The sequence below is a fragment of the Astatotilapia calliptera genome, chromosome 11 (genome assembly GCF_964374335.1).
Source record: "Astatotilapia calliptera chromosome 11, fAstCal68.1, whole genome shotgun sequence".
NCBI classification, from domain to species: domain Eukaryota; kingdom Metazoa; phylum Chordata; class Actinopteri; order Cichliformes; family Cichlidae; genus Astatotilapia; species Astatotilapia calliptera.
In genome coordinates this window covers 29,841,399-29,865,954 of record NC_137432.1, presented here as the reverse complement: position 1 = coordinate 29,865,954, position 24,556 = coordinate 29,841,399, and the positions used below count along the sequence as shown (strand labels likewise).

The following is a 24,556-nucleotide window of genomic DNA, read 5'->3' as shown; positions in this document are numbered from 1 at the left end:
CATACCAAACGGCCCCAGATGGCTGATGGAGTCCTGTCTCACTACACAAGACTTTACACAGTCACCATCCCTGTGACACTGACACAGGATGTAAGTTGTACTTTACAATCAAGTAGGGAAAGGACTGGCCTATACAGTGGAAGTGATTGTATTTTTTTGCACTGTAATTTGACAAAAAAGTATATTTTTCCATTGCATAAGATGGTAGTGATTTTAAAACAACACAAGTAATGGATGAAAATGATTTTTATTTGATTATTTGTACATCCCACAAAACTTTAAAGCAAAGTCTACAACACTCACCTTTACATTTATAAACAACTTATTTAGAGAAAGACCTGTACATATTAAAATGCATGAAAGCTGTCTTGACTGTTACTGCTCAGTCACCAAATCAATAATTGTTACACAATGCAATGGGGATTTTTTTTAAAAGACGTATGAAACATTATTGATCATTGGCTGTCAGAGTTTTAAGCTGTACGCAAGCTGTTTTTCCCCCTTTCCCCTGACTTATTCCAGTCCTCTGGGAAAGACAAGCACATGTAAACTGATAAGGTGCTTTTTGTCAGTGATACAAGAAAATACAAGTACGACTTAAGTCTTCCAGTAAATTGGAAAAACAGTCACGTTTCTTGGAGTCCAACTTACACTAAGTTTTTGAGTCAAGCTGCTGCTCTGAGATTCCCGGTCCTCAGTAATTCTCTTGACAAGCGTATTATCTGTACAACGCAGCACACGTCTTCTTTTCTTTGAATATCTCCCGCTTGCTTGTGTTTTGTGCACCTGTCTTCTACTTGTCACACGCTTTTTTGTGATTGCCTCCTAGTTTCTTTCTTCAGTCTTGTGTAAGCTATTTGTTACATTTCTCTTGTCATTCACTTTCTGAAAAGTTTGTCCCACTTCGACTTATCAGCTGTCCACTCTTTTGTCTCACTTCCCATCTCTGCACATCAAACCTGCCACACACTTCTTTATCTTTGCTTCTTACTCAGCTCTTTCTCACCTCAGAACTCAAATTGATGTCAGGCGTTTTTATTTTTTTTATTTTTGGACAACTGACACCTCTCATCCTTTTGGACTAGCAGTGCAGGATCTTGATGAAGGCTTTGCGAAATTCAATGTTGAAAGTGGTGTATATGACAGGGTTGACGGCACTGTTGAGGTATCCCAGCCAGGTAACGGCGCTGTACAGGGAGGGTGAGATGCAGCAGCTTCTGCAGTGGGCCTTCAGTACATGGGTCAGAAAGAAAGGCAGCCAGCAGATAATGAACACACCTTTGAAAGAAAGACAAGACGGGGGTTATGTCTTTGTGTGTCACAGAAATCATTCAAGGATGTAATTTATTAAATATCTTGTCTACTTGTACATTTGTAGTTTGCACACCCTCATAAAACCACTGAGTCAGTAAATACACAGACAGAGGATATCATCTATCCCAGTTTCAGAGTCAGAACTGCCAAATGTCATAAATCACACAACAAAAATGAGCTTGGTGAGAAAAATACAATCAAGTCAGAAGTCATAAATAATAAAGGCCATAAAAACTGCTGCTGTGAATGCTAACATTCATCACTGTTTCTCCAACTGACATAAGGAAAACTTGCTCCAAATTTACATTTAAAATCTTTCATCTGGAGAAATCAAATTATTTTCAGTTATTCAGAATAAAGCCCTCGGGACACATTTCATCTAGATTTTTCTTCATTCTGCCAAAGGTGATTGCATTTCCTTTTGCGATACAGAACTGGCTCAAGGGAATTATTGTACAGTAAACATCTACAGTCACCTTTTATGTATTAAAAAACATTTCATGATTGCTGGTTTTAACCCATATTTTTGGTTTAATTTTTATTTAGTCTTTTATTGCTCTCTGTATGCAATCTCAGCAAACTTGTGAAAATACCTAAATAAGATGAAGGCATCTGAGCAAATGTGATGATACATGGGACAAGCTACAATCAGCTAGGAGTACCCTCTCCCGTGGAGCCATCTCAGGAGACAGACACCTCTGCTTTTAAAGATAAGACAAGAAACTTTCCCTTTTCATAAAGTTTATAGTTAAAGCTGGATTAAATATCCATGAACGTTCCTTTAGTTATGCTGCTATAGGTTTAGACTGCTGCGGGACTTAATGTGATGCATGAGCACTTCTTCCACTCTCACTTTTCACTCTCCACAAGTTTATATACCAGCACACACACATAGACCAAAAAAGACAACAAACATGCAACAGGACAAAGCATGGAGACAAAGAACAAAGAAATATCATTAATCAATGTCATCATATGTTTGTCTAATCACTCTCATGTTTTGTGTTTTGTCCTGTTTCTCTGTGTTTTACTTTTTCTCTTCTCATTAACCTCCGTCACTTGATTGATGCAGTACTGAATACCTTATAGTACACATTGGCGCTATATAAATAAGCCTTAATTAAATTTAATTAACTTTGTTCTGTTAGCTTAGATGTGTTCTGTGCCTTCACTAGATATAGAAGGATATCTTGAAAAACAATGTCATAGAGACTTAGGAATGGTCTGGCTTTCAGGTAGAAAGAGTTTGTGAATGCACCAGTGCACAGTGTGACAAACTACAAGTGAAGATTGAGCATGCACACGTGGTGCAGAGAACACCTCATTAATAAGTCTGCATTTCCCACTGCTTACCGAGCACAATAGCAAGCATCTGAGTCGCCTTTCTCTCCTTCTGCTGTGACAGCCTCCCTCTCACCCTTTCCTTGGTGATGCCCCATTTCTCTTTGCCTGCACTGCGCTCCCTCCATCCCTCACGGCCCCTCATGCCATCCTCAAGGGTGGGAGGACGAGGTGTCAGAGCCGATCGTGTCACGGTTGAGGGGAGAACAGGAGCAGGTCCAACCGAGATGGACAGGGAGATCCGGGGTCGTCCAGATTTCGAAGAGGCCTGAGGAGGAGGCGGAGGAGCCAGACCTTGCTCATTCTGTGGCAGGAAATGACCTGGCTCCACTTCAAGAGGGTGAACCACTGCCTCTTTAACCAGGCTCTGTGTGAGAATTACATAAAAATGACAATAAAAAGAGAATCTGTTTGGACTGAGTGCTGGCTTAAGTTATGACCCTCACCACTTTCTTGCGCTGTGGGGTTGCAGAGGCAGGTCTCAGGATCAGGGTGCACAGCTTCACATCTTCTGGTTGTGTACACTTATTCTGAAATGGAAGAATGCCATGTATATTGAAAAGAAAAGATAATGCAAAAAAGAACTGGAAACTGATATCTCACAGTAAAATATATTTGCTGGTAGGATAAGAATCTAGTGTCATCTTATGGAAATTACACTGTGCATGAGATGAAGTGTGTGTATCTGAAGTTACAAAAGTGTTTTTCAAATATGATGAAGACTGTTGTTGACTTCATCTAAACTTTCTATCTCGTTACAATTGCAAAATGGCTGGAAGAAAACTCAAACTTGACTCAAGCTTGATAAACATTAGTTTGGTATGAAATCTACCTTCCTGTGTCGGTGACCTTCTGCTTCAGCCGCACCTTGCGCAAGCAAACCGTGTCTGCGTGGCGGGGCAGTGCGTCTGCCACGTTTGCGCAGCACCAGGCAGATCTGCGCGTACACCAGCAATGTTACAATGAAGGGAACGTAGAAGGAGGCCACAGATGAGTACACCACAAATGCCGGGTCTGCAAAGCTGCACGTGGTGCCTTCACGATTAGCTAATGTGCAGCAGAAAAAAAGAAAAAGGGCAAAGAATGGATATAGTACAGAAGCCTTTAGGGATAATTGCAAGATTTATCTGTCTATGTGTAAAGTACAAAGGCAAAAGGCAAGAGAGGTTAACCTAGGATTTAAACTGGTGCAGAATTTAACTATTATCAGAGCAATCATAAAGACAAGTGAGATGGCACTCAAGTTATCCTAAATAGGAATCTGTGGCTCTGCTACCCTAAAAACTGATGAACAGTCCATCTTAGAAACATGAATCAGTTCTGTTGCACTGATGCACAGTTGAGGTTGGCGGTGGGCAAATCTACTCTATGATAATCATAGTAAAGATGTATGGAAGAGTACAACATATTCAATTATTCTGTATTAAAGGTGCTGTTAACTTTGGTCATCTGTTTCCATTCGTTGTCAGCTGTAATAACCATCAGTTGAATTTACCATTAAACTCATTCATTTCTTCTTGATCTTGAAACTTTTTGGACACCATGTTAAAAATGTTAACTCATGAAGTAAAACGCTGTTTTCATTGGCGTTTCATCAAACCTACATTTGCAAATGGTAAATGGCCTGTATTTGTATAGCGCTTTTACTAGTCCTGCCTAGGGACCCCAAAGCGCTTTACACACCCAGTCATCCACCCATTCACACACTGGTGGAGGCAAGCTACAGTTGTAGACACAGCTGCCCTGGGGCAGACTGACAGAAACGAGGCTGCCATGTCGCGCCACTTCTGGCCAACACCAGTAGGCGGTAGGCTCGAACCGGCAACATTCCGATTACAAGGCGAACTCCCAACTCATGAGCCATGGGTCGCTTTGCAAGCCACCAATGATGCAATGTGATCCTTTACATTCAAACGCTGGCGCTGGAACTGAATGAAAAGCAATGCACAGAGCACCTTTCAAATGCCGTGCTGTAATCTACGAGCAACACATTTCTGGGGAGAGAGAATATTTTTCACAGTTTGACTTACATCATTTGGTATCTTGCTGCATTTGGACCCACAACTGAGGCTGCCGGATGCCTCTTGCTCACCCTCGCATTACTCTATGTTTCCCCACTTATTCTCAAGTGGCCGCCTTTGAGTTCAGTGTGAGTGCTTTGAAAGCTGAAGTCCTTCATCACCAACTCGTGCTCACTGCAGAGTCAAATGGACTAGACAGCACCAATTCCCAGTGTTTATAGATAAGGAGGTCGGGGTCTGCATGTACCTAGAGGTGGAGTTGGACTATGCTTCTCTACCTCATAGCTCTCCAATAAGGTTAGCTGCTGGGCACCTTCCCTACTGCTACTACTGTGAGACAATTTTAACCATCGATGATGCCAACATATTGAAATGTCACAGCATTATATTTTTAAAAGACGAATAATCAAATTTAAAGACAGTTTGGAAAGACTGTTTTTGTATTAAAAAAAAGAAACAGTTCTATAATTTTAAAGAAAACAATTTACAGCTGAGCACTGAAAAAGTCAAAAAGTATCAGATGACCCTTTACCAGTGTTGTTCAGCCCAAACAGTAAAGGGCAGGAGATGGCAAAAGAAAGGAACCACACAACCGAAATCATCACCGCCACCCTCCTCCTGGAGCTGTATCTGGTGTTGTAGAGCAATGGCATTGCCACCGCTGTATATCTGCAACAATACATACACACAGACACATTAACGCGCCTCCTACACGTTAACTTATGGTTGTGTCTTGACATGCACGTCAATGCAGAGGAAACAAATGTATTTCTGCACCTAATTGACCTCCTAGGACCTGGCGTCCACATATGTGGACATCACATTTTGGGTTGTGCAGACCAAAATATTAAATGTTGCTCCACAAGGGCCTGATATCCATTTACAAGGACATTATGCTGCCACTGTTCAATTGAAAACAAATGCCCTCATATGTGGATTTCATTTTTGTCAGAAACAAAAATCAGGTAAAATATAAAAATCAGGCAATTCTTTGTTTTTACATTCATCAGGTCCCAAACAGCCCAAATAGCAAAGTTCAATTTTGGAACATGAAGCCTAAAGTAAAATACAAAATAATGACTCCACACTAGCTGCACAATCATTATCTAGATTTGTCCTATTTCTTGTTTTGCAGAATACACTGGATGACTTTGCATACAAAGTGCTCGAGTTAATTAAATCACAGCACTTTACCTCACCCCTGTGTCCTTGTAATGGGTCACTTTGGGGGCTTTAAGCCCTGACAGCTTTGCTACTGAATTATATATAAATTACTCTCTGTGGATTCAACAAAAACAATTTAGAGACTATCCTTAGATGCTATAAAAAAATTACACAAGACCAAAGTGGTGCAGTCTAAATGTGTTACTTTGTCAGAAGAATTAGGACCCAATTGCAGACTGTCTGCCCGCTGGGTGTCTGGCCACCTCTCGCCGGACCATTAAGAGGGCATCAGGTGAGGTGGAACACTTAATCAGGTTTTTTATATGGTTCCACTAAAGCAAATACTAATTAGGGTTGCAACTGTGAAAACCTGTCATTACAAGGTGGACAGATACAGTGGGGCAAAAAAGTATTTAGTCAGCCACCGATTGTGCAAGTTCCTCCACTTAAAATGATGACAGAGGTCAGTAATTTGCACCAGAGGTACACTTCAACTGTGAGAGACAGAATGTGAAAAAAAAATCCATGAATTCACATGGTAGGATTTGTAAAGAATTTATTCGTAAATCAGGGTGGAAAATAAGTATTTGGTCACCTCAAACAAGGAAAATCTCTGGCTCTCACAGACCTGTAACGTCTTCTGTAAGAAGCTTTTCTGTCCCCCACTCGTTACCTGTATGAATGGCACCTGTTTGAACTCATCATCTGTATAAAAGACACCTGTCCACAGCCTCAAACAGTCAGACTCCAAACTCCGCCATGGCCAAGACCAAAGAGCTTTCGAAGGACACCAGGAAAAGTATTGTAGACATGCACCAGACTGGGAAGAGTGAATCTACAATAGGCAAGCAGCTTGGTGTGAAAAAATCAACTGTGGGAGCAATCATCAGAAAATGGAAGACATACAAGACCACTGATAATCTCCCTCGATCTGGGGCTCCACGCAAGATCTCATCCCGTGGGGTCAAAATGATCTTGAGAACGGTGAGCAAAGATCCCAGAACCACACGGGGGGACCTGGTGAATGACCTGCAGAGAGCTGGGACCAAAGTAACAAAGGTCACCATCAGTAACACACTACAACGACAGGAATCAAATCCCGCAGTGCCAGACGTGTTCCGCTGCTGAAGCCAGTGCATGTCCAGGCCCGTCTGAAGTTTGCCAGAGAGCACATGGATGATACAGCAGAGGATTGGGAGAATGTCATGTGGTCAGATGAAACCAAAGTAGAACTTTTTGGTATAAACTCAACTCATCGTGTTTGGAGGAAGAAGAATACTGAGTTGCATTCCAAGAACACCATACCTACTGTGAAGCATGGGGGTGGAAACATCATGCTATGGGGCTGTTTTTCTGCCAAGGGGACAGGACGACTGATCCGTGTTAAGGACAGAATGAATGGGGCCATGTATCGTGAGATTTTGAGCCAAAACCTCCTTCCATCAGTGAGAACTTTGAAGATGAAACGAGGCTGGGTCTTCCAACATGACAATGATCCAAAACACACCGCCCGGGCAACAAAGGAGTGGCTCCGTAAGAAGCATTTGAAAGTCCTGGAGTGGCCTAGCCAGTCTCCAGACCTCAACCCCATAGAAAATCTGTGGCGGGAGTTGAAAGTCCGTGTTGCTCGGCGACAGCCCCAAAACATCACTGCTCTCGAGAAGATCTGCATGGAGGAATGGGCCAAAATACCAGCTACTGTGTGTGCAAACCTGGTAAAGACCTATAGTAAACGTTTGACCTCTGTTATTGCCAACAAAAGTTATGTTACAAAGTATTGAGTTGTATTTTTGTTATTGACCAAATACTTATTTTCCACCCTAATTTACGAATAAATTCTTTACAAATCCTACCATGTGAATTCATGGATTTTTTTTTCACATTCTGTCTCTCACAGTTGAAGTGTACCTCTGGTGCAAATTACTGACCTCTGTCATCATTTTAGGTGGGGGAACTTGCACAATCGGTGGCTGACTAAATACTTTTTTGCCCCACTGTAGATGACTGCAGCAGAAAGAAGTTTTTATTTGGCTACTCAGTGACAGCTGGATGATGGCAATGCAGTTTTTAGTGGGGTTTGTATAGGTAATGTATGTATATGCATGCTCTTTGGTTAGCGTTTATTTGCATAACCCAGCCAAAAAAAAATATAAAGGTCAAGATTAGGTGGAAGAAATACCATACTGATTTACTGTCATGTTACTTGGTTAAAAATGACTTATATAATTTCAACTAGTTTATAACAGAATAACTTGTTCTCCTGCTGAAAGGGAATTCTCAAGAGGAAGATAAATTGTTAGAATAGAAGTGAGGTGAGCTCAACAATAAGAGGAGACACAAAGAGAAAAGAGAACAAACAAGCAGTAAAGATGATAATGTGAGAGTAATTTTTAGGCAAGTGTCCACCTGTCGATGCTGATGGCGCAGAGGTTGAGGATACTGGCTGTGCACATCATGACGTCCAGGGTGAGCAGGATGTCACAGTGGATGAGGCTGAATCGCCACTCTCCTACCACCTTCAACAAAGCAAATGAGTTTTACTCACTCATAACTCACTTTCATTTTTTTAACCTGGTATCACGTTTTGTACATTTTTATTCATGTGCAGCACATCAATATTAACCAGGCTGGTTCAAACTTTTGCTTCTTATTGGATAATTCAATATTTAATTTGAGTTTTAATAGTTTAATAAAGATCATTACTTCCTTTTGAAATTTAACTACAAAGACTGTCAGAAAGAAAAAGACAAAGGATTTGTGTTTACCTACTAAATAATGCAGAAATAAGTATTTTGCACTCTAACAGTGACTGCTGTGCACCAAAGGATTTAAAAAAAATAATTCAAGTAAGTCCCTTGGATCTAAAAAAAAAACCCCAGTAATTATTCTTGACTAAAACAGAGTAACAGTATTTATAATTATTAAATAATTAATCAGTGATATAATCAATAGCCAATCTGATATGTGACAAAGGTATGTGTTATTTAATAGCCAAAAATGCCAAAACACTTATTGATTCAATCTTTCTTTGAGTAGGTTATAATAAAATAAAGATAAGGAACCATGTAACATTACGTTGACTGATCTTGTAAATGTGAGTGGGTATTTTTGTGTTGTTTGAAGTTCAAAAAGAGGACCCAATATACAGAACACAGAGGCATCACCTACACAAACAAAAAGATAACTTTAATTAAACTCAGGACAAACAAAGGGATATGGTAGGACAGAAAGTGCCCGGAGAACTGATGACAACTAAGACAAATTTCAGAATTCAAAAGAAAAAAAAAATCAAGCAGAATAACTAACAGAAAGAAAGAAAAAATAGAATTAAAACAAAGGAAGCATAATAAGCAAAGATACACAACGGAAGCTTTTCTCCCCTTTTGTTAATAAAACACAAAAGGCAAACCAAAATGTGAGAAGACCTGACAGGTTATTCCAAAAGAATATGCGCATTATTAATAAGTCCTATTATTTTCTTGATTACCATACCAATCTTATCCATAATGTTGTTCTGGTAACTTCATACTAACAAAAATGTATTTGTATTGTTCATTTTCAACCAGCAGTCCACAAACCAAAGCTACTGAAATTACTATAAGAAGCTAGACAAAACAGCATATGTGAAATTCTGGAAGGCTGGTTATCAGTCGGCTCATATTCTTATCTAATATATTACTGGTCTCATTTGCTTTGTGTTTGTTCGAAAAAGGCTGAAAACTACCGAACACTCTTATCCTCTTGATTTCCATTGCATCTAAGGATTTGATTCTCTCTTTTTTTTTTGTCTTTCTTCTGAACCACAAAAAAATAAACAAGAAAAGAAGGGAAAACAAACACAAGTGCACACACCTCCAGGTATACGCCCCAAGGCATGACCAGCGTGGCCAGCAGCAGGTCAGAAACAGCCAGTGAGACGATGAGGTAGTTGGTGGTGGTCTGCAGGGCACGTTCTCGAGACACCGCCACGCACACCAGCACATTACCAAACACCACGCAGAAGATCAGGAGGACTAACAGCACCGCATAGAAGTTGTATGGTGGAGAGTAGGGTGAAGCAGAGCTGGTGCAGTTGGTGGAAGTCAGCAAAGAGGAAGAGGATGTGGGGAAGGATATGGGGGAGTACGAGGGGTCATTGGTGACATAGACAGAGAAATTATGTTCAAGGGAAGAGAGAGGGAAGGAGGGGGAGGAGGTGTCGTCTGACTTGTTGGGTAAAGTCATCTTGCTCCAGTGAACATGGTCAGGCTGAAAATTAATGACACAAAAAAGCAGGAGAAACATAATTACTGTGGGGCCCTTCATGGCCCACTGTGCATTTGATTCTGTCTTTTAAAATAGATCCAAAGATGAGTGGCTACTTTTTCTGACAGGAAAGGAGAACGAAGGAACGCTTATTATTGGAACTTTGTCTTTGGTCTCACCTCAGACAGACAGCTTTGTAACCACACAAAGGGCACAGAGTAAAGGAAAATCATTGGATACTGCACACTCAGTTTTTTATGTTAGTTTTTAGTTAGTTAGTTTTGACGCTCCCATTATTGCCTGGATTTCTTGCCGCTGCTGTCTGCAGGTGGTTATGCTGCCAGAAAAGGTGCTACGCAATGTTTTCTTGTAAAAAGGAAAACTTATTTAGCTAATCATATTTCTTATATCACAGACAATCAACTTCCATTTAATCCTATAATGCCCTTTGTATCATATATGATATATGAGTTTCTGAGACCTCTATCTCATCAACATGATCAACACTTGCCATACTTTCAAAATGTTATGGACAAAATTCTCCTTTTTTGTATAAAATTAACATTGTTTTTAACAAAAAGTTGCCAAAAATGCCCAATGTATCAAATGTGATACAAAAATATATATAATAAATATGTAATAAAAATATATCATACGCAACATGATACAGCAAAAAGAAATTGTGGATTTTGTTATAAGGGTTAATAAACATCTAAATTCCAAAGAATTTGAATTTTCTGGCTGTTTTCGATAGGTTGGGTCTTACAGGGTTAAAAATTATGCAAAGACAGTGTTAAAAATACTGCAAATCATTCTGGGTTTATGTCTGTATATGAATTAAGAAAGCTGAGGCCCAAAGCAAAGCAGCATCTCTTTGTGTTTCTCTAATGGCTGTCAGTAATAAATATTAACTATGAGACCCAACTTTATTCCTTGATTTTCTATCTCTTGGCAGCAAAAAATTTATTGTTCTGAAAGCATTAATATATGATCCTAAAACACAAACCCCACACTGTAATTGGTGATGTGATCAAATTTTTACCAAGCCTATGTTTCAAATCTGTTTTTATATTCAATCGTTACTCTCAAACTCTTAAACAACAGGAAGTCTGCAGCTGCCAGAGCAAAAACTAAAACAGTCAGGAGCAGGTTATGGTCCGAGGGGGTTAAAAATCAGATGGAAGCCCCACCCCACGTTTTCACTAATTCTTTTATTTACAGCATGTTTTAAGTGTGATATAGATTCTCTGCTGGGGGTGTACCTTTTATATGTGTAGCTTCCTAAAACCACATGAAACACAAACTGTGCATTGCACTGTCAGAGGAATACGTTCAAATTAGTTTGATGCTGTAGAAACCGTATAAAATGTAAGCGTACTTCATTCTAATCTGCTGCTCGAACTCTTTTACACCACTAACCTGCAACCTTTGGAACACAGGATAATGTCTCTGTGTTTTCTGTGGAAAAAGAGTAATATGATCCATGAATTCAGCTTTTAGATTGATTCGTTGCTGCCAACATGACACCTTTCATGTAAACGCATAGGGGAAATTAGACATGCACGAGTTAAAGCAAGCCATCTACTAATTGGAAGATCGATTGTTCAATTCCTGCCTGCTCCAGTGTGCATGCAGTATGCTTGTGCAAGATACTGAACCACAAGTTGCTCTCCAAACCATCCATCAGAGTATTTGCTAGAAAGCACTTAAGTGTAGGAAAAAAGTGCTTGTGTATATGAGGTATTTTGTTTAAAGCCTTTTTAGTAGAGGAGAGTGCTATAGAAGAACCACTTACCACTTACATGTGTAATGTAATACTAACTGAACATCCTAATACTCACTGACCAGCATGCTTCTGAATTAATGATGACACACACACACACACACACACACACACACACACACACACACACACACACACACACACACACTTCATATATAAACTATAATTGCACTGTGACAGCTTATAGCACTTATAAGCCGTATGGATGCTCATCACTGAGTCAGTATTCTGTTTGTTCTGACATGCCTTCCACCCATGAAAGTTTTAACACAGTCAGTCATATTTGATCAATTATGTATGTATTATCAGTGTTCAATACACAAAGGTTTTACCTACATAACCTGTCCATGGCATAAAAAGAATTATTGATGTTAGGTCAGTGAGAGAAACACTAATCCACATGTGCAATGCATGCATCAGTGTGTTGGGTGAGCTGTGTGAAAACATTAGTTTATTAATTGCCTCGTTTTTGTTTGTATTTTTAGGATGCATTATTCACTGACTGCTCTCTATAAGCCATGCTCTCCCTTTGGCGATATTGATGCACAGTGGTACTGTAATCCACAACTAGTTGATGTAATTCAATTTGAAGGGTGAACTAAGGACGGTGCAATTCTTTTGACCAAAGGGCCATCAGGAGTAGGGTGTTTGTGCAAGCTGTCGCTCAAACCCAGTTTGTGGGCTGTACAGAATAATTCATGAGAAATTGCTCAGAAATAAAGTAATGCTCCATATTTTTGGGGGGAAGAAATGTGGATTGTTGTCAGCATACAGATGAAGTGCTGAGAAATTGATTTTTGCTGCACAAGTTTTGCATCATAATGTTACAATCTTTATGAGAAAAAAACCCTGTCAATTGGGTTTCATGTGAAGACTTTATTTTAATGTCACACTGAATCTGATGGCAGGTTATGTTCTGTAAATGACGCAAATGACAAGCATGTTCTTTAGGAATCTTTGTTTTTAGGGGAATCATTAGACTCAGCACCCCAGTATCCTGAAATGACATGTAACACTCATTTGTGTGCCATCAAAAGAATTTATTGTTTGCTGAATGTGGTTTACAACCCAGTAGTGTCGACTGATGACGATCTTAATCATGAGCCGCACCCTAATCCTTACCATAAAATGACATCTGAGATCTCAAAACATCAACATCAAAGAGCAAGATGCCCCAAGACAGAGTGCAAAACTAGGAAAAAAGCTATTTGCCAGTGACAGACTGCAGAGCTTCTGTAAAGCTGCTGAAGCACTGCAATAATAAGAATGAGAAGATGAAGTCTTCAAACAATGCTGGGGCATATTTTGTCCCAAGCAACTGATTGTTTATTTTATTTTTTTCTTGAACTGAACTACAAACGTTACATTGAACCTCGAATACTTTTAACACAAATTATCAAGAAAAAGATTTAACTTGCGAGGAATATTTCATGACTAATAATCTGATCACAACAAACATTTCCCAGAAGCTTTAGTCACAGAATTATCTCCTGTTTTTAAGCAAAGTAATTCTTGTCTTGCAATCCAAACAAAGTGAGACCTTGGGCTAAAGATGCATCATAGTGTAAAGAATCAGCTATGTTCAGCTATGTCGTTTTAAGAGAGGGAGCACATCACATTGATAGCTGGGATAAATAAAATGACATCTGAGATCTCAAAACATAGCCACGACTCATGAAACAGCAGGCTATTAGACACAGCAAATGAGTAAATGAATTTTAAACCTATTTGAAACAGAAAGAGAACTTTTTCTGTTGTTTTTGTTGCAGTTTTTTGCAGAAAAAAAATCTTAAAACCAATTCCAGAGGGAGTCTGTCGCAGAGAACAACCTTAGCTTTGTCATTTACTAAAACAGACAAATATTTAGCTTTAGACAAAAGAAGGAACGCAGTACGCTTAATTAATGAAAACATTAGTAACAACACATCTCATCTAAACTAGCCTTTTCTTTGAAACATGCGATTAGTAGCCTGGCACTGATGTCTTTTTGCAGAGAGGAGACATGATATAGATATATAAGAACTTCTCTTCCCCTCGCTTACAAGTCTTTGGCTCTCTTCTGTTACACTCAAACACAGAGGCTGTACGACAGCATGCAAAAAGCTGCATGAAATATTTATCGGCAACAGGAAGTTGAAACGGACTACTGACTGGCAGCATCACAGTTTGAATTTTCTTGTTAGTCCATGAATGAATTAAGTGAGACTTTTACCACCTTACCACCCGCTCCGTCATGAGCATCACATTACAATTACTGACTGACTCTGACCTCTACTCTGCATTGTTAATCAACCCATATCCTAGACAAGTTCAACTGAACAAATCAATAGACCAGTGGTTCTTAACCTTGTTGGAGGTACCGAACCCCACCAGTTTCATATGCGCATTCACCGAACCCCTCTTTAGTGAAATTTTTTTTTTTTTTCAAATTCAAGACATAGATATGTTTTTTTACTGGTGCACAAAATGAGCCGTACATGAACATCACCTTGTTCAAAGAACAAAACCAACACAATGCATGAACTTACAACAAATTACATACCTGCAAATCAGTGTGACTTCTGCTGTTGCCTTTGAGAGACCAGTTCAGATATACGTGGCTTCACCTTGGCAAGTGCCAGTCTCATGTCATTTTCACAGAAAAGTCTGTTCCTTTTCTTCGTTTTTATGTCCAGCATCGTCGAAAAGGATTGCTCGCAAAGATATGTTGTAACAAATGGTATAAAAAAATCCAGGGCTTTCTTAGCAATAATTGGATACTTGTCCATTTGTCGACACCAAAACGTTGAGAGTGTTGTTGTTCTGAAGCGTTGCTGTTGAACCTGGCTCTGCTGAATTTCAATGATTTCGTCAAGGTATTCATCATTGACATCTGCTGTCTCAACAGCAAACGTGAACGGCTGTCTCACCCATGCTGGATATGACTCTCTTGTAGGGAAATATCTGTCGAGAGACTTTGCAAGCTCATCTAAGTGCGTTGCAATTGTTTGCTTCAGTTCCGTGGATACAGAAACATCTCCGATTCCAGACACATCTTCGACCTTACTTACACAGTTGTCCAGAAGGGGGAAGTTTGCAAAGTTGTTGTTCTCTGTTCGTCGTTTCCATAACGTTAGCTTTTTTTGAAAAGCCTTCAGGTGTTCTTCCGCTTCTATGATATTGACTCCACCACCCTGCATCTGCTGATTGAGATGATTGAGAGCTGCGAATATATCAGCCATGTACGCTAAAATGAGAATGAACTCAGGATTTTTGAAGCAATCTGCATGACAGTGTTGGTGCTCTTGCAAAAACAGGGCTAATTCCACACGCATGGCAAAAACACGATTCAGCACCTGTCCCCGGGATAACCACCGAACATTAGAATGGTACAGAAGTACCTCGAATTCAGAACCCATTTCTTTACACAGCTCACTGAAGATGCGGTGCCTCAGAGCACTATTTCGCACATAGTTCACACATTCCACCACTGTTTTTAATACTTCTGCCATTTTTGGAGGCAAGGTTTTTGTTGCCAATGCATGCCTGTGCAAAATACAATGAGTCACAATGATGTGTGGTGCATCGGCTTTTACTAGCGCACCAAAACCAGAGTTTCTTCCCAGCATGACGGGAGCTCCGTCTGTACAAACTGCAGAAACCATGTCCCATGAAAGATTGTTGTCTCCGAAGAAGTCATCCACAAGCTTCTTCACATCGGCTGCCTTAGTTGTTGTTGTAAGAGGCTTACAAAATAAAAAATCTTCTTTTATCATGTCATCTTTCACATAGCGCACAAAAACAGTAAGCTGGCTTAGATTAGCAACGTCTGTGCTCTCATCGAGCTGAAGGCTGAATTTTGCTGGGCTTGAAATCAGATCGGCGACTACTTGAGCCAAGATGTCTTTACTCATGTCTTCTATTCTGTCGCTGACTGTGTCATTTGAAAGAGGAATTTGTGATAATTTACCTTCGGCCGCTGTTCCGAGTATCAGATTTGCCATCTTTAACGCGGCTGGTTTCACGAGTGTTTCACCAATGGTGTGTGGCTTGCCCTGCTTTGCGATCAGGTAAGCAACTTCGTACGATGCTGTGAGGATCGGTTTGTTAACGGGTACAAATCCAAGAGCAGGCAGAGTGGGCCTTTCATCGAATCTGGCTCTCTTCACCTTGAATTCAGCAAGTGTTGTGTTCTTGTATTCCCCGTCTCCATGCAGCTTCAAGAAGTGTTCCTTTAGTTTTGCCGGTGCGAGACTAGAGTTGCTCAACTTGGCGTTGCAAATCATGCAGATAGGACGCTCACTCCCATCACGTTCCATGATACATGTAAATCCATATTGTACATATTCGTCCAACCACTTTCTTTTTTTGCCCGACATAGTTAGTATGGATTAAAATGTTTAAAAAAAAATCACGCGAAGTACTACCACGACATTCACATGTTGACTACTGCGCGCGCTACATTCCCCGCAGCCCTGATTGGCCAAGCAGTGTAGCATGATCGTCTGCAGCCAGTGATGGCCAGAAGGGGGCGTGTCATCACAAATTTACACGATAATTCGGGCGTGGCTGGACCTCTGCGACCTCCGCAGTGGAGGCTCTGCCGAACCCCTGAGACCGACTCACCGAACCCCTAGGGTTCGATCGAACCCAGGTTAAGAACCACTGCAATAGACAAACCACTGGCAACAGCATCTAAAGACATCTCAAGTGATTGATTTCACAAGATACAATCAGAGATCTATATGGCAAATTTCCAACCCCCTTGACAATATGAATAGTATAAAAGGTGGGTTTGGTGAGTACATCTAAGCAACATTATCACCTTGAATTAAATTTCTGTCTTTTAGCCTTGATTTAGCCTAACTGGTGCAAGGGAGCCAGCCCAGCGCCAGTCCTACACAGCACATCACTAACCTTTTTAACCTGCACTAAACTTCTTAACACATATTTTATGCAAACACAAAATTACTATGATTCAGTTAGTTTTTCAAAACATTCAAAAAGAAACTTGATTCAGCAACAGAACATGCATAGATCTAAAATCTGGTTTAAAAACTCCAAAATGAATTAGCACATGACATAAGATTTTAAAATCTAGTTTATAAAATTGCAGTCCTTTCCTTTGAAAATAGTTTCATCTCCCTCCCCTGTCCTCTCTTTCTTACAATTTTCTGTATCACTCAGGGTTTCACAATAACATGTTTTTCCCACTCAGAATGTGCCTGCCACTTTAAAAAGGCACCTCTTCTGCCTATATACTGAAGTACCACAACCACAAGTTTATATCTGCATGATGTGCTCTAGGTGTAAGCAGGCCATGGGATGTCATTATTTTCTTATTACTGAGTAACTATCTCCATGCAGTCACTGGAAGCACATGAAAAATTCATTCATTCGACAGTATCAGCCTGCCTATCAGATTTTATTGCTCATTAACTGAAATTGTCGGATTGCTGTTCTGGATTGATCTGACCCACTGTAACCTCTGTATTTATTTGTGTGTGTGTGTGTGTGTGTGTGTGTGTGTGTGTGTGTGTGTAGTAAATGCTGTAAAATATGCAGGAAAAACAATGTTTTTTTTTCATTCAAGACAATTTGTAGAATCAGCTGCAACATAAATTGCAATAAGATGATTGACAGATCATGGAAAAACTCTTTAGTTGCTATCTTCACTTGCTCACTAGAGAATCACCTGTTTGCAGTACAGATTCTCAGCCAATTTCCTTGACATCTTTACCTGTTTTTGAGCTCACTCTCTCAACACCAAACACTTAAAGCAAGAATATTTAATTAAAACATTTGTTCTTCAAAACTAAACAACTTTCCTGCAGTCATATTTGAGCAACTGTAAACCGAGCTCATCTTACCTCAGTCTCTTTCACAAATTAGTTTAAAAACATCAAAGAGCAAGATGCCCCAAGACAGAGTGCAAAACTAGGAAAAAAGCTATTTGCCAGTGACAGACTGCAGAGCTTCTGTAAAGCTGCTGAAGCACTGCAATAATAAGAATGAGAAGATGAAGTCTTCAAACAATGCTGGGGCATATTTTGTCCCAAGCAACTGATTGTTTATTTTATTAAATTTTTTTCTTGAACTGAACTACAAAAGTTACATTGAACCTCGAATACTTTTAACACAAATTACTAAGAAAAAGATTTAACTTGCGAGGAATATTTCATGACTAACAATCTAATCACAACATAAACATTTCCCAGAAGCTTTAGTCACAGAATTATCTCCTGTTTTTAAGCAAAGTAATTCTTGTTTTGCAATCCAAACACAAAGTGAGACTTTGGGCTAAAGATGCATCATAGTGTAAAGAATCAGCTATGTTCAGCTATGTCGTTTTAAGAGAGGGAGCACATCACATTGATAGCTGGGAAAAATAATACCAAAATTTAAAATGTTGCACCTACTGCAACAGGGTGGTGAAAAAAATGTGCCTCAAAGCCTAAAATCATAATTAATGTGTGATTGATAAAAACATTGATGAAAACATGAAAACTCCATGTGACCATGACAGATTCTTCTATAAACCCAGATAATGGCCTTTCATTAACTCTAACATGCCTATTCACTCAAAAATGTGTTTTCATGAAGATCTCTGGGCAAGACATACATATGTATTCATTCCGTATTTTTCAATTTGTGATGATAAGAAGATGTAATTATAAGAACTGTTTATTTTTAATGAATATCTTTGTGGAAAAATCCCTATGAAGAACATTTATGTCTAAAAACACGCCTATCTAAGAAAAGCAACATAAAATTAACATTCAATAAAAGATTTATTTGCAATTAAACGTTTTTATAAACTTCTGAAAAGATTATTTTTATTCATTATTTTATATTATTTATTTCAGTGTTTGTGAATACCACTGATGTCTCAACCATTTTCTCATAAAACAGTCAACTTCTGCAATGTGAAACATAACAAGATATTAATTAAAATGTAAAAAATACAAGCAGGATACAAAAGGAGAGCCTCAGTGGTTAAAATTATGAATAAGTACGCCTATTTGGCTCTGTCTAGTACATGTTGTTAGACCTACTGCCAAACTAAAGTGATAAATTGGGCAGATTTCAGTGATTGGAATTAAAAGGCCGCCATTAATCAGTGCATTGGTTTTACTTCACATTACCGTGCAATCATGTCTGCTAGCATAAACTCTTTTTCACAGAGAAAAGCAAACCATGCATATATAAATACAGCAGCCTGGTTCCCTAAGGTTCCCACTTAGTACAAGCTCGACAACTTCTGGAAATGGATGTTTGTATAACTTGCATATTTATCATCTTGAATTGAAATGATAAAGTAACTTCTAAGCTTATCACTTTGTCCCAGTGGTGTATATTTTCTCTGATTCATTTTTATTTACGCTCACTGGCCACCTTATTTGTGTAGCAATTCAAGTCCTCGTCAACACAGCTATGTAATCAGCCAATCACATGGCAGCAACTCGATGCATTTAGATATAGAAGCAAAGTTAATACAACCGGCTGAAGTTCAAACTGAGCACCCGAATGAGGAAGAAAGATGACTTTGAATGTACACTCAACAAAAATATAAACGCAACACCTTTGTTACTGCTCCCATTCCCCATGGGATGGACGTAGAGACCTAAAATTCATTCCAGATACACAATACGGCGACGAGCTGGAGTCAGGTCAAGACCCCGATGAGGACGACGGGCATGCAGTTGAGCGTCCCTGAGACGGTTTCTGACAGTTTGTGCAGAAATTGTTTGGTTGTGCAAACCAATTGTTCCAGCAGCTGTCTGGGTGGCTGGTCTCAGACGATCTTGGAGGTGAACCTGCTGGATGTGGAGGTCCTGGGCTGGTGTGGTTACACGAGGTCTGCGGTTGTGAGACCGGTTGGATGTGCTGCCATATTCTCTGAAACGCCTGTGGAGACGGCTTATGGTTGAGAAATGAAGATTCAATGCACGGGCGACAGATCTGGTTGACATTCCTGCTGTCAGCATGTCAATTGCACACTCCCTCATTGCTTGTGGCATCTGTGGCATTTTGCTGTGAGACAAAACTGCACATTCCAGGGTGGCCTTTTGTTGTGGGCAGTCTGAGGTACACCTGTGCACTACTCATGATGTCAGATCAGCATCCTGATGTGGCACACCTGTGAGGTGGGATGGATTATCTCAATATAGCAGATGTGCCCACTACCACACATTTGGACTGATTTGTGACCACTGTTTGGGAAGGATGGTTATATTGTGTATCTGGAATGAATTTTAGGTCTCTACGTCCATCCCATGGGGAATGGGAGCAGTAACAAAGGTGTTGCGTTTATATTTTTGTTGAGTGTAGAATGGGTTTTGGTCCCAGACTTTCTAGAGAACAATCTGAGAAGAGAAAATATACAATAAGAACAGCTCTCTGGGCAAAAAAATCCTTGTTGATAACAGAGGTGAGATGAGAATAGATTGCTTTGAGCTGAGAGGAAGATAACAGTAACTCAAATAACCAGTTGTTACAACCAAGGCAGCAGAAGAGCATTTAATCTTGAAGCCCCAGCATACTAAGTATTGTTTTTAGCCAGATCCATCTTCTGTTTCAAATAGGACAACATGCCTTGTCACAATGCTCAAATCATCTCAAACTGGTTTCTTGAACGTTACAATGAGTTCACTGTACTCAGATGGAAGATTCACATTATCGACGTGAAGCTGACAAATCTGCAGCAACTGTCTGATGCCATCATCTCAATATGGACCAAAATCTCTGAGGAATGTTTTAAACACCTTTTTGAATCCCTACCACAAAGGATTAAGGCCATTACTAGTTATGTGTGCGTCATAAAGTGTCCTGTGAGTGTATTTACTCACTATAAATGACAATTACAGCCAGAAAAGCATCCATCCTCTTCTCCTAATCAAATTCAGGGTTGCAAGTGGGCTAGAGCATATCCCAGGGTGAGAGGAGCCATACACTGTACATATTACCAGTCTAACACAGAGAGACAGAGAGCCATTCACACCTACGGCCACTTTAGAATCAACAGTTAACCTTATGTGCACATCTTTGGACTGCTGGAGGAAACAAGAGTACCTGAAGAAACTCACACAGACACAGGGAGAACATCCAAACTCAACACAGCCACGAATCCTGGAATCAATCCCAGGATCATCTTGCTGTGAGGCAACAGTGCTAACCATTGCACCACCATGCACCCTATTTTTGACAAACACAGATGAGCAATGCCACAAAGCACTGAAAATGGAAATATAAAACAAGTGAAAAAGTGTAGAAAAAGTGGAAGTTGGTTTGAAATCCTTTCCAGTTAATATTATTGTAGTGAAAGACGTCTTATTTGACTTACCTTAATACAATTAAGAGTATCACAACAAAAATTAAAGTTGTTTCCAGATAAAAAGTTAACAATGTGGTGGTTTTCAGATTTGTACCGCAGAAGTATCTAATCCTGATTTAAGAATTTGAGCGCATTTGTCAAACTGTAATGAGACAGTTATGTTCGTGCAAGAAGCAACAAAGTGAGACACCCCAGATGTTTCTTGCTAAAAACACAGAAGCCAAAAAACACTCAGCTGTGATTCAAGCAGCTGTTATGATGCAGCACCTTTGACAGTGTTGCTCATTAAAACCTTGATTTACTTTGTGCAGATTCACATCCATGATGTGTAAACTGAGTCTGAGCAACATGAAACCTCGCTCTCTCACATTCATAGAAAATTTTGTGAGAAAACATGGTTGCACTAAAAAGCAGAGTTATACATTTCAAATTCAGAAAGAAGCATCAAACAGACACAATGCGCTTGGAGATAAAAACGTGTGAGGCCACTACATGTAAAATAAAGCAAGAGCCAATTTAAAAAGGGAAATTAATTCAAAATCTGATTAATCTCTTTTTTATTAGTGAGCTTAATTTAGATTACTGTGGTGGTTTTTCAACTGTTTTATTATGAACTAAGACAAAGTAACCAGCTTCATCTCATCTGCCCCCAACCCAGCCTCAGGCTCCACATTTGGGCCATGAGTGCTTCGATGGACCACATGTTTAAACATTCATGAGTTAAAATGCATAATTAAACATGGATGGAAACCTGTTTTCCCATATGGTGCGCTATAGGATGTAATGAGACTGATGTGAAAAGACATCAGTAAATTGATCCTGCAGGTTACATTTAGTTTAGTTTGACTCTAATTAACAGGGAAAAGTAAGCACAGGTAACAGATTTTTTTTTTTTTTAATATTATGAACTAATGATACCCAATTGTTGCTGCAACAGTCAAGTTTGTTACTTTTTGTGGGCTATGTAATCAGATTCCAAGTAGCAGTTTTACTACATTATTTAATCAGCTCACTCTTTCAAAACCATGCTGAGTGATGCCCTTGTTGTCCCAACTCAGTAACATTCACAAGCCCTTTTCTCTCTTATCTCCCTCTCCTCCTGCCCAATCTCCTGTTTCTCTTCCTCTGCTGGTTGCTCCTCTCTGGAGATGCTTGACAGGTCTATTACATTCTTGGCCTTGCCTGCCCCCAATTCAACAGCAAAAAAATACGCATAGAAGAGAAAGAAAAAAAAATATGCGTTCAAATTTTCCCTCAGCTTTACTAAGGCTGTGAGTTGGCCTGCTATAAATCTTTTATTTCTTTCACTGAGAGGGAGGAACAAGTCCCAGCCACTGGGAATGGTACGGATGTTAAGCTGCAGTATAATCAGCTCTCTGCTGAGATGAGGCCAGTAAATATTCAGCGTCTTAACCCTACTTCAGCTCCCAATTACTCCCTGAACTCCCTTGCCTCCTTTTTTCATATGTTTTTAAGGAGCAGTTATTGACTTTTGGAAACAAATAAAATCACAGCATGGTTTATTTGTGTATTTTGTTACACAGTGGAGAAAAAAAAATCATTTTTAGTACTTAATTGAGCCACGAAAGAAAAAAAAAGATAGATAGATAGATAGATAGATAGCTAGATAGCTAGATAGATAGATAGATAGATAGATAGATAGATAGATAGAGCGAGAGAGAGAGCGAGAAAGAGAGCGAGAGAGAGAGCGAGAGAGAGGGGGGGGGGTATTTCAATTTGTTAGCTTGTTTAAGAAGGAAACTTTAACTCTAGTTAAAGAAGTCATTAGTATATTAGTGCTGCAATAGGGATTCACAGCCCCCTGTGGTAATATATGGTCAGTCAATAAGTAATAAGAATCTTGTGTGTGGTAGAAATACCAATAAATTGATTAGCAAGTGGGAGAAGGAATAATTTGCACCAATGTGGCACATGAGAGTGTTGCATGAGAAGATGTGATCCCCGGGTGACGCTCCACACCAAAAGCAAACATCTTCTATTCAAGAAGCGATTTGACATCTTCTCCATCTTTTATTTAAAATGAGACACTGCAGCGTTTGGAAGCCACTTCTAAGCGACTGCTGAGGATAAACAGTTTCAGTGTGAACAGACTGATAACTGCATCCTCTCCATTTCATTAAGAGTCAAATTTGATTTGTCAAAGTGCCCATATGGCACAAACATTTAAAGTGTAGACATAACCAGGGTTTGCTCCTGTTTACACACTTAACCACCCGTCCCCTGCCAAATCTACAAATTTTCACCATTCTAAAATGCACATTTGAGGGAATACAGCATTACTGAAACACACCCTTCAGCTGTTGAGAGAACTCTAAACAAATATAATGCCACTTTGCAACCACTAGAGGGTATCCCAAATGAGAACTTCAGATTTACAGTAAGATCTGTTTCTGCAATTCATTTGGAGGCAAGTTGATTTTATTTCTGCAACACCCGAAGACTGAGGTAAAAAAAAACAAACAAACAAAAAAAAAACCTATAATAAATGAAAATATGGTAAAGTTGACAATCATGCTCAGACTCTCCAATAACAAACTATGGTGAGTAAATAAATTCACAATTTCAAGCAACCTATAGAAGAATAGTGACAGGCTAAAATAACATTACAAACATCTTTTACCGAGATATCTGAAAATACATCGGCAGAAAAAAAAAGAATGTAAACTATATAATACTGTGAATCATACAGCTACTGGAGTCTTTCTATAAGACTTTCTTTGACAGGACTATTATGGAACAGAGCGAATGAATATGTAGTTTTTGCAATCATCATCATTATTATTATTATTATTTTAATAACGGAAACAGGAAAACTTCAGTGTATTTATGAAAAAAAAAAATGAAAGCATTAAATGAGCAATAATACGAGACATACCTTTTGGGGCATGCCTTGACTTTATTTTGAATTCCGGGTAATAAGCACTTATACACTCCAAACACGTATTAACCCAAAATCCAAGCCGTGATTTTATTTCAAAAATAAAATGTCACCATGCCCCTGCTGGCGTTCATCCGCAAAACGAACTTGTCAATCTTGTATATTGGAACCAAGAAAAAGCATGAAAAATCACAGAAAAGCGTTGAAAGCATGGCAACAAGTTCCCCTTAAGACGCTGCCAGTCCTATCTGAACTGACAAAGGTTTCTATATTTAAAAGATAAAATAAAAAAAAATAAAAAAGAAAGAATAAATCTGCTTTTCAATTTGGTTTAAAGCGGTTACTTACCCTATGGTGCTTCAGGTGCTCACATTTAGCTTCGCTCTCCTCTCAGGAACAGCACTGGCGAGAAATTGGCTGTCCGTCCGCGGCATCCAATCAACAACTTACGGCAGACCTTCCCCTAGATTGACCTC

General features: G+C 39.4%; 2 protein-coding genes across 2 annotated transcripts; both read right to left on the bottom strand.

Moving 5' to 3' along the window:
- Positions 1 to 231: 231 nt before the first annotated feature.
- On the bottom strand, positions 232 to 24,556 carry drd2l (dopamine receptor D2 like). The gene is made up of 8 exons (XM_026183685.2): positions 24,429 to 24,556; positions 9,693 to 10,088; positions 8,247 to 8,356; positions 5,209 to 5,345; positions 3,488 to 3,702; positions 3,102 to 3,185; positions 2,668 to 3,022; positions 232 to 1,278 (listed from the first exon to the last, which is right to left on the bottom strand). Exons 2-8 carry the CDS (start codon positions 10,062 to 10,064, stop codon positions 1,082 to 1,084), a joined length of 1,470 nt encoding a protein of 489 aa, XP_026039470.2. The 5' UTR covers positions 10,065 to 10,088; positions 24,429 to 24,556; the 3' UTR covers positions 232 to 1,081.
- LOC113032134 (protein FAM200C-like) lies at positions 14,418 to 16,166 on the bottom strand. Its single transcript, XM_026184817.2, has one exon. It carries the CDS (start codon positions 16,164 to 16,166, stop codon positions 14,418 to 14,420), a length of 1,749 nt encoding a protein of 582 aa, XP_026040602.2.